Genomic DNA, 10,004 nt, shown 5'->3' on the forward strand with positions numbered 1-10,004 from the left:
TTTGTCTTCTTCCAACTTTAACCTTAACAAAAAAAGAAAAGGATAAAGAATGTTTTTACTACAGACATTATTGCAACCATAAGCCCCAAAGTATGAAACTACAGACATTAAGCCAATAATGCATATGTACTGCTTTTAATAAAGAGAGTGGTTAAAGGCACCCAGTGCAACTTTATGTAAACATTCAATGAAAAATAAACATTCAATTTCTAGTCTTTTTTAAACGTAGTAAGTAGTAACTCCATACCATTAGCCTACATATCGACATTCAAGGAGCAAAGATGAGACGTCGTTGTGTGGTGAGAACTGATAGAAAATCGTAAACAACAACAATCGCCGGTGGGGAGAAGCCATTTTTCCATTGACTGGAAGCCTGCTTTATTTATTGTAGGTTACAAAAAATAAATAAAATGGCGGCGATTGTTGTTGTTATCGATTTTCTATCAGTTCTCACCACACAACGACGTCTCATCTTTGCTGCTTGAATGTCGGTATGTAATGGTATGGTGTTATTGAAACTTACTACGTGTAAAAAAGACTAGAAATTGAATGTTTATTTTTAAGCCTCGAAAGTTGCACTGGGTGCCTTTAAGCAATTCGTGACGCCTTTGAGAACTGGTATTCCAGCCCGTTCGTCAATGATAACATTGTTGTCCTAAGACTTCCGTGCATGTTGAATTAGGCAGACCACCACTGTGGAGCAAGCTGAGGTTAATCAAAATTGCAACATTAAAGTAATCCCGTGTGCCATGTAATGTTACACACAACAATCAGGATGAAAACGTTGACACCAAAAATTACTACACACTACGGAGCATGTGTGCTCGACACTCAATATGGCCTGTGAAAGCTTTAGCAGCCCACATATGCTTAGCCTGTCTAACTAGCTAGCTAGCTAGCTAGGATAGATGCCTAATGATTAGCAGAATACAAAACGATACCGTTACTTTTCCGTGACACGTTCCTTGGTGCCTTCTCATACGACAATATTGTTAAGAAAAACATGTTCACTTATAGCTAATGCTAAGCCGTTCTATCGCAATATAGGTTATGATACGTTATTACGATCTACTGGAAATCAAACTGCTAAATTTGGCAGTTCTCTGGCTTCCAAGTAACAATCGATGCTGTGAGTGTAAACGAACTGGCAAATAAATACTGCGGATGTGTATGAGGTCGACTGTCATGATAGCATCCTAACCATCTTGTATACGAAAATAAGTAATGTAGCTCTATCTTTGTTACAACGAAAGTGCATTTATTTTGCAGTTTAATTAACCAAACCACTCAAATCCAACGCACTACAACTCAAACAACCAACATTAATTATCGTTAACTTCTAAACAACAACATGTGCAGTTGCATTTTGACATATAGTGCTTGGGCCTGTGCAGTAATAGAGGAACAGCCCCTGATTGCAACCACGCAAGCTTTCTTCACTAGCCTGATGACGTTAGCTTCTCCGCCACGAATGAATAACTGTGTTTTATGGAAACGCAAGTTTAGAATAAATGAATTTAACGGATTATATTACTAACTCGGGTGTTTTGAGCACACATACCCGACCAACGAATTCTTTTTCGTTGTCACTCATTTCGGCAGTTGCTTTTTCGCAAGTCTCTCAAAGAAGCCTCAAGTTGCACCAAGGTCGCGTATGCAGCAATCTAGTTCGGTTTATCCTGACGAGTGTACGATCTCTGTGATGTTATTGGTCAATGAATAGAATTGAAGCTGGCGACTCCTAGAGGACCACTTCTGATTAGATGGCAAGTTTGCCTACTGCTCCGAATTAAAATAAAAGTAGCTCTTTTGACGCAAGAACCTGCAGGCCTAAACTATTGATGACTATGGATAAACGTTGTTTGTTACATCTAGTCGTAATGTCATAAATGACACAGAAACATAACAGTTTATATAGCATCAGTTGGTATATACCATCACCAGGTGGTTATTTTAAGTTTTAAATGCACGACCTTTTCTGTGGGAAAGTTTGTATACCATTCATGCCTCTTGACTTGTATACTTTGTGTAAGGCACGTAAGACATCTGATCCATGTGGGTTGAAATAAAGCATTACCAAGGGAGAGGCCAAGGGATTCATTTCTATGTGTGTTCCAGAAGTGCTTTAACTTCTCTTTCAAGCCACAAATAATCATTTCAGCTTGCCTCTTTCCTTGAAATCATGGTAAGAAAATTAAACCAAAACTTTAAGATAATCCCAGCTTCTTAAATACAATACCAACAGGCACAGGGAAGAAAAACAAATGACTCACAATGTTAATGAGGCCCATGATTACAATTTCTCCGGTGCAAGCAGCTTAAGAAGACAGACTGGAACCACAAGAGTGAAAACACTAAAGCCATTGCTCCTCGTTGCTTGCAGTGGTCTTGTTTTTTATTTACCCTATTATTTCAAATATGCAATAAGATTTCATTTTTATTTACAGATTTTATACAATTCATTTACTTGAGTGCTATTTCAGCATGATTATTTGGTTCTGCTATACGTTCCTCACATACCTTTCTCTGTACCTGTACTTCATATTTCTTCACAGCTACTTCACAATGGACAGTGGAAAGCAAAAAAGAGCAAGAATTTGAAGGAAAAGTCGCAGGACATGAACTTCCGGGCTATCCAAAAGAATGGCCTTTTGCAAGAGCATCCACTAACAACCTGGGATTCACAGAAAACTGCAAAGATCACCATTAGAGGTTTGTCAAACATGGCTCTTTCTTACGAGATCATACGAAACTACTATTAAAAGCATAAGAGGAATACCACACCAGTTTACTGCAGCCTCAAGTCTTTTGGGTGGGCATTAAGAGAAGAGAGGGAGGTTGAATTTTATTTGCTGAGAAGAGTAGGGAGGGCAAGGTGTCATGAATGACGAGAGTGTCAGGATTAAAATGATTACAGTGCCTTGTTAATCTAATCGCAAATCCTTGTTTGAACCATGTCTATTGGAAAACCATCTGAACCTTTATGCCTGCTGCTTAGATTGAATGGTATGGCTTGTTAGATAAACAAATAAATCATGATCTTTCACATGTTTGCCAATCTGTCATGCTCTTATAAGTTAGCCTATAACACATCCCTCAGTCTAAACCTCTCACAGAGCCAGCTACGTGCATATGTGTTTTTTATAAAGATCACAGGATAACCAAGAGCTTGTCTTAATCAGACAAATAATCTGAAGTTTACATTAATTACATAAAGGTGGTATGATAACTGCACTGAGGGATGATGGTCTTTGAATGAACAGTGTGGTTTCCCATGACCTTATAAGAATGTTTACAAAACTGTATTGAAATGCAACAATATCTATTATTTTATTCAGATTCAAGTAAAAACAATTTATACTGAGGTACATTTTCATTTAGGTAAACTACAATTGAATGATCAAATGTAACTTTAATGCAAGTGTGCTGAACATGAAATTAGCAGGTATCATTATCCTTGTTACACCATGCCACCTAGTGGAGAGAAAAAATAGGACATTTAGTCTTATTTAATCAAATTAATTCAGACAAAATGAAAATATATAATGCTCTCATTATTCAGATGAAATAAATGATGGCATTGGACATTTAGATAAATAATTGACTTACTATATATTTAAAAATATGATGTATAAATGTGAATACTATAAATCCAAATTAAAAGAGACAGTATCACTTCACCCACCACAATCATACAAAACGTTTATTTTATGAATGTCTGATGTGCTGGGTCCATCTCTTTGTCCAATAGGGATGTTTGGGTCTAGTTTGGGAATTATCGTTGGTTCACCATCCTGAGAAAAGGCATACCTGAAAAACAGCCATGGCTTCCCTGATTGATCTTATATGATTCATATTGTAATGCACAGTGGAAAACACACACACACACACTCACACACACACACGCACACGCACACGCACACGCACACGCACAAGCACACCGCACACCGCACACACACACCCCCCCCACACACACACACACACACACACACACGTGGCAGTTCTCACCTCCCATAGTGCATGACTGAATTGTAATCATATGCTGTGTTGATGTATGTCTTGTGCTTTTGAAAGTTGTGTGTCTGGCCTGTCAGATATGTAAGCAAAAAATGACAAGTCCTTAGTAACTAGCAATTTGACCTTGATCCCAAACATAAACATACATTACATGCAAAGCTACCAGTCAAGCTGTGTCTGGCATTGTCTGATACAACAGTGTTTATCTTAGGGTGGAGAACCAAATACTGACCTCTCATGATATTTCCCCACAGAATGGTGACATAGGTGTCCCGGTCGGAGCGCGACTGCTCGTGAACAAAACTCAGGGCGTGCATGAGCTCATGGGAGGCCACCCCTGACCACATGCAGGCTGGGGTCTGCAGGGACAGAGTCTGAGCTCCACCTGTCATACCCAAGAAGGACCAGCAGCTGTGGGGCCAGGAGAGAGAAAAGCATTGTGTGGTATTCAACTCATTATTTTTCCTTCAACACAAAATTCACTTACCTTCCATTATTTTAATAAAGAAAATGACTGTCTTACTTTCAAAATGGTTCATGGACAAACAGAAAGGCACTCACCCACGCTTGGGTTGAATGTTGAGGAAGTTGGCTTCATGAGTTCGTGGAACAAACTTGATACAAGTTTGAGACAAGATGTCCAGCATACCTGTCTCAATGGTGATTCTGTCCATGTCATCTGAAAAGCACCACATTTTTCATTAAGCCTGCTGGATACATTGGATGAATGTATGTTCTGTCCATTACTTGACTGTAGCTACACTGAGTTTGGAACCAATACATTATATTAGTAAAAGACTAATCAATACTTACTCTGTATTCTTTTCGTGACTGTAATACGGTTGTGTTGTACTCACCATAGAATGGCGAGATTATGTAAGGAACATAGACAAAACCGTCCACAGATTTTGGCCAAAGGCAAGAGTATTCTTGACAAATAAGAGCACTTCGTGTGTTTGAGCTGGCAATGTCACCATCTCTCATGGAAATTCCCGCGACACCCAGTCCTGTTCAAAGCAGAGAAAGGGACCCTCTGAAATAATTCAAAGTTTCTGCAACAGAACATTTGGGCACACTGTAGTTAAACTTACTTCTGTTTGCCAAAATGATCTTGTCCATGACACTCATATCCTCATGGTCTATTAACATTCCTGAGAAATATACAAAATGTTAAACAATTATTTTCATTGACTATTCAAGGAAGCATATTCTCCTCAGAGTGCTTCAGAGGACTTTTGTATACTTTACTTTGGGGTGATATTATCATTACAGAAAATAATACATATTTATATTAATACTATTGTTGTTAAAATGAATGAAGAACACTGACACATACCTGAGTATCTCCTTTTGACCCTCACTACTGCTTGTTGTGCCATAGAAGAATTCTGTAAAGAACAGTACCAATGTAAAGATTAATAAATGAATCGATATAAAGTCACCAACTACATTATTTTATAGCTAACCTTTAGAGGAACAGTCCGAATTTCCGTCACCACTGCAAGGGTGATTGCAAAGAAGCTTCCAATGGAGATCATTGTGTTTTCTCAGGTCTGTATCCAACCCCAGCGTTTAAGGGAGTTATCTTAATCCTTCGACCAATGACAAGCCGTTTCGTTCATCAGATTGCTTTGCACTGATGAAATTATAGCGTTGAATGAAATCTGTTATTATTATGAGGTCACGTGTCCTGTGATGTAATAAAAGTCCTGCTCATTTAGAAAGATTTTTTGGGAGAAAAAAGTGTATTAATTTAATTAAAAAGCTGTCAAATGTTGATAAGCTCTGAGTAATGAAACACTTATTTAAAAAACGTAATGAGAGATTTATTAATTCTTGGGATTGTAAGAGTTAAGCAACATACCATTCAAAACAGAGGAGGGATGAAGAGTCAGTTTAGGGTTATCATACTATCTGAACTGATTATCAAGAAAGTTCTCTTGTACATCTGTGAATTTATGAATACCTTCTCTGACAAAAGTGTTATTATTAAGGTGCTTTAATTGAAATATATGCAAAGTTATGGCCTCAGCCTATCGCCACTGAAACTGGAGGAATCCTGTACAAGGATTGGGGAAGGAAGGCGAAGATATTTGAAATTTACAAAAATATTACAACAAAAGTGAGAGAGATTGTAAAGACTTTATTATCTATGAAGGAGACAAGCAGACTAGATTAACAGGCACAGAGACCTAAACTGGAAATAGTGGAATGGCCCACCATCCTGTGAGAAACAACATGGATAAATCAGAGAGGCACATCAAATTGTAATCAGTTTCACATTGAAGATACAGTACAGGCAGTTATCATTACAAAGCATCAGTGTCATCCATAGCAGTGTCCATCAATGTCATCCATAGCAGTGTTTTCAGTGAGTTATGAACAAGCAACCATTAACCACATTTGTAGAGTTGGTTAATTTTGAATTTGTCCAAACGACTGGGACCATATCCCTGACCCATCTGAACACTCCAGCTTGTTTTTGGAACAACAGTGGGATCACCATCTTCAGAATAGGCATACCTTTATGAAAACAAAAATCATTAGTAAAAGGCCCAATTTTCACTGGTAAATAAGGGAATTTGTAGAACGTAAATCTCTCACATACATTCCAAAATGCATCAGAGATCCATAGTCATACGGAGTGTCCAGGTTATTCGTCTTGAACTTTTCAAAATTCCTCAGACGATCTGATGATAGAGAGCAAAAATAAGTTGTGAAAAGTTGTGGAATATAATCATACATCATCAAAACTGATGACATTCTTCATCGTAAATTAGGCATTTTCTATTGATGTTTTCTATTGTACCTTTCCAGATGTTAGACCACTTGATGGTCACATAGTTGTCACGATCTGCTCGTGACTGCTCGTGCACAAATCCAAGGGCATGCATTAGCTCATGCGCGGCCACGCCTGACGACATGCAGTCGGGTGTCTGCATAGACAGAGCCTGCCTTCCGCCACGTACCCCCAGGTAGGACCAACACCTGTATACCACAGACGTTGTTTTATACAGTGTTCTACTGTGGATTCTGTTCTGGTAAAGATGGGGGTTCATACAAATGCTGGAGTGGGCAAATTGACAGTATTAAGATGTGAAGTTGCTGAATAGTTTTGCTTTCCACTGGGGGATTCAGTCAAGACTTGAAATATCATAATATCTTGGGGAAACACTAACCCAGACTTAGGCTGGATGTCCAGGTAGTCCCTCTGATGAGTCCTCGGCACGAAGCGAACACAGGTGTCCTCCTCAATGAGTTCCATGCCTTTCATGATGGTTTTCTCATCCAACTCATCTTCCAAGTTACAAAATTAAAATGTAAGTGCACACACCCTTATTACACAGAGATATACTTTATCTTTTGTATTTGATACCTACTGTAGTCAGGTGAAAGACTGTAAGCTATATACACATGACCATCCACAGATTTAGACCACAGACAGCTCCTGGCAAAGCATGTCTTTGAACCCATCCTGTTGGAGACAGCTATGTCCCCTTCTCTTAATGTTGTTCCTTCAGTTATTGAGGTGGCTGAAAAAGAAGGAATACTACTTCAAGTATTGTCGAACACCTGTCTAATCTTAGGTGTTCAAATGCAGTGTACAGTGTAAAATATGATATGAGGAAATATTTTACAAATTACGACTTGCCTTCATACTCATTGGCCTCAATAATTTGATCCATGGCTGTCATTTCATTCAACAGGTGTTGGTCATCTGCCCAGTGAAAAATAATTATATCAAGTAACTGACTGTGGAATGTGATTTTAAAATAGTCTTTGGTTTGTAATCAAAATTACCTGAAAGTCGTCTTCGGAACCTCCTTTTCACATTCATCATGGAAGACTTCTATTTCAACAGAGAAAAATTACCTATTATGATAGGTTCCATAACTGCTAATATATAAAATAATAATAATTGATTCAATTCAATTGAATTAGTGTGTTTACCTGAGTGGATACAGCCAGACTTTGCAGTATGAAGAACAGTATTATCACAGCTAAAACATCCATTTTGATTCTCTAGTTTTTGTGCCAAGTTGACAGTCTTATATATCATCTTTCTGCATAATTACATATCAAAAATAGTAGTTAAACTGTCCATACCTGAAAACACAAGTCAGACATCCAGACATCACAGAGACTACAGACATTTGGTCACTCACTGAGGGTGGCACAACATTGTAATCTGGGTGTGACAATAACAATAGTTACACACCGTGCAATTTTTAAAACACAGTCAACTTGGGTTAGCCGTGCTTCATGACAGCAGCGGTGTATCATTGATGTTTTTACTCATAACAACTCTGATATCCTCACTGGAAGCAAAACACAGTACCACAAGGCCACCTGTCCATGGGAAATTCCACAAAACTAAGTGGATTGTTTCTTACTTGAAAAGAAAAGCATTTTACATTAAACTCACACTGTTTTGTTAATAGTAAAATATTCCCAAACAAACAATAAGTTGTTCTGAAAACTTGAATTTACCAATCCATTCCAACTTGTTTATCTGCTTCAGAAGTGTTTGTGCAATAACTTTAAACAAATAAACCTATATTAAAAAATATCTTTCAACAATAGAGGAGATGCATCAAATACACACCCTACAGACTTTTCATGATTTTTTTTATTTAATACTGTAAATTGCACGTAAGGGGACCTGAACAAATTTTCTTCAGTTATCGTTGATTTTGTCTCCAAAGAATTTGCATTCTCAGGCAGAATTATCTGTTATTAACATGTAAATGTACTTGTCTCCGTCACATTTATCAAGCTTATCTGGAATGAACCTGAGTTTGAAACGGTGAAAATAAGCACCATGACAATAACCTCTTTAGCATCATGCATCTAAAGATATGTCATGGCAGAGATTTCAGGAGATAGTTTTATGAGCAACCTTAAAGTGTTTTGTTTACTTGCAACTATCCCTACTGAATAAAAGCAAGCTTATGTGTCTTGGGATATTCCATTCAAATTGAATATCAAATATGTTGTAGCCTACATTGGTTTCCAGTGAACATGGTACTTTTTATGGAACTTTTCTTTTGGAAATACCAACCATACCACTAAAGACTGAAATATGGACCTGTTTAAATACGTATTTGCTCTGAAGGCTGGGCTATTGTTTTTAGGCAACTTGTTCAAATGTTACAGAAAGTTAGTAAATTCATGAGACCTCTCACCTATGAATCATTGGACTGCTGTAAGCTGTAATCACTACCTAATAATAATAATGATCCCCATGAAGTTTCAACCCCCCTTAGAATTGGGCCTATAGGTGTTATCCGCAGAAAATAAACGTTCTAGCCTATATTAACTGATTAATATTTTCAACAGACCACTGCAGTGCCCAATAAAACCAGTACAATTAGGCATATAACCACTGAAGCCAGTTCTAATTCAGAAGTTTAGTTGCATGCAGCGTTTTTTTTTTCTTGTTTAGAAAGTTTGGAATGTTGTCATATGGAAACATTCTTATTGCGTTGCAATATACAAATTCAAATACCTCACTTTTTTCCCCTAATTGGATGTAAATAGGCCTGCCGGTGTGAAATTACCCATTGAAAACGTCTGCATTGACTGCATTGGCCACCACTTAGCGACTGTTTCTCGAGCTGATCAAAGTATGCACTTAATCAATGAACATTGCTGAGCATCATATGAAGGCAGTAATCGCAAAAAACTTCCGCCCGAACAGGGACTTGAACCCTGGACCCTCAGATTAAAAGTCTGATGCTCTACCGACTGAGCTATCCGGGCTCTGACAATGCAGAGCTAGTACATAGTTTTTGACTACAGGTTCTTCGAGTATAGCTCCTTGTCAGATGGTACACAAATAGTGAAACCAGGAGTTGTAATAACTGCCTTGTAATATACCGCTTTAAAGCGACCATGTTCCACAGTGGGCTTCATTGTGTTATTTCATTTCGCTGGATAACTGTTACAGCACTTTGTATCCCTCTCTTCGGATGAAACAGGGCTGC

The 10,004-nt window shown here is 38.0% G+C and overlaps 2 protein-coding genes across 2 annotated transcripts; both read right to left on the reverse strand.

Annotated features, from left to right (window-relative positions):
• Positions 1–3,677: 3,677 nt before the first annotated feature.
• Positions 3,678–5,001, reverse strand: hce2l1 (high choriolytic enzyme 2-like 1; the record flags this gene model as incomplete). Its single annotated transcript, XM_080839725.1, has 5 exons — positions 3,678–3,810; positions 4,009–4,087; positions 4,250–4,428; positions 4,579–4,696; positions 4,875–5,001. 5 exons carry the CDS (start codon positions 4,999–5,001, stop codon positions 3,678–3,680), a joined length of 636 nt encoding a protein of 211 aa, XP_080695851.1.
• A 1,409-nt stretch (positions 5,002–6,410) lies between these two features.
• hce2l2 (high choriolytic enzyme 2-like 2) lies at positions 6,411–7,703 on the reverse strand (the record flags this gene model as incomplete). Its single annotated transcript, XM_080839726.1, has 6 exons — positions 6,411–6,540; positions 6,626–6,707; positions 6,827–7,005; positions 7,197–7,314; positions 7,398–7,550; positions 7,670–7,703. 6 exons carry the CDS (start codon positions 7,701–7,703, stop codon positions 6,411–6,413), a joined length of 696 nt encoding a protein of 231 aa, XP_080695852.1.
• Positions 7,704–10,004: the final 2,301 nt, after the last annotated feature.

The sequence above is a fragment of the Sprattus sprattus genome (assembly GCF_963457725.1).
Source record: "Sprattus sprattus genome assembly, chromosome: 5".
NCBI classification, from domain to species: Eukaryota; Metazoa; Chordata; class Actinopteri; order Clupeiformes; family Clupeidae; genus Sprattus; species Sprattus sprattus.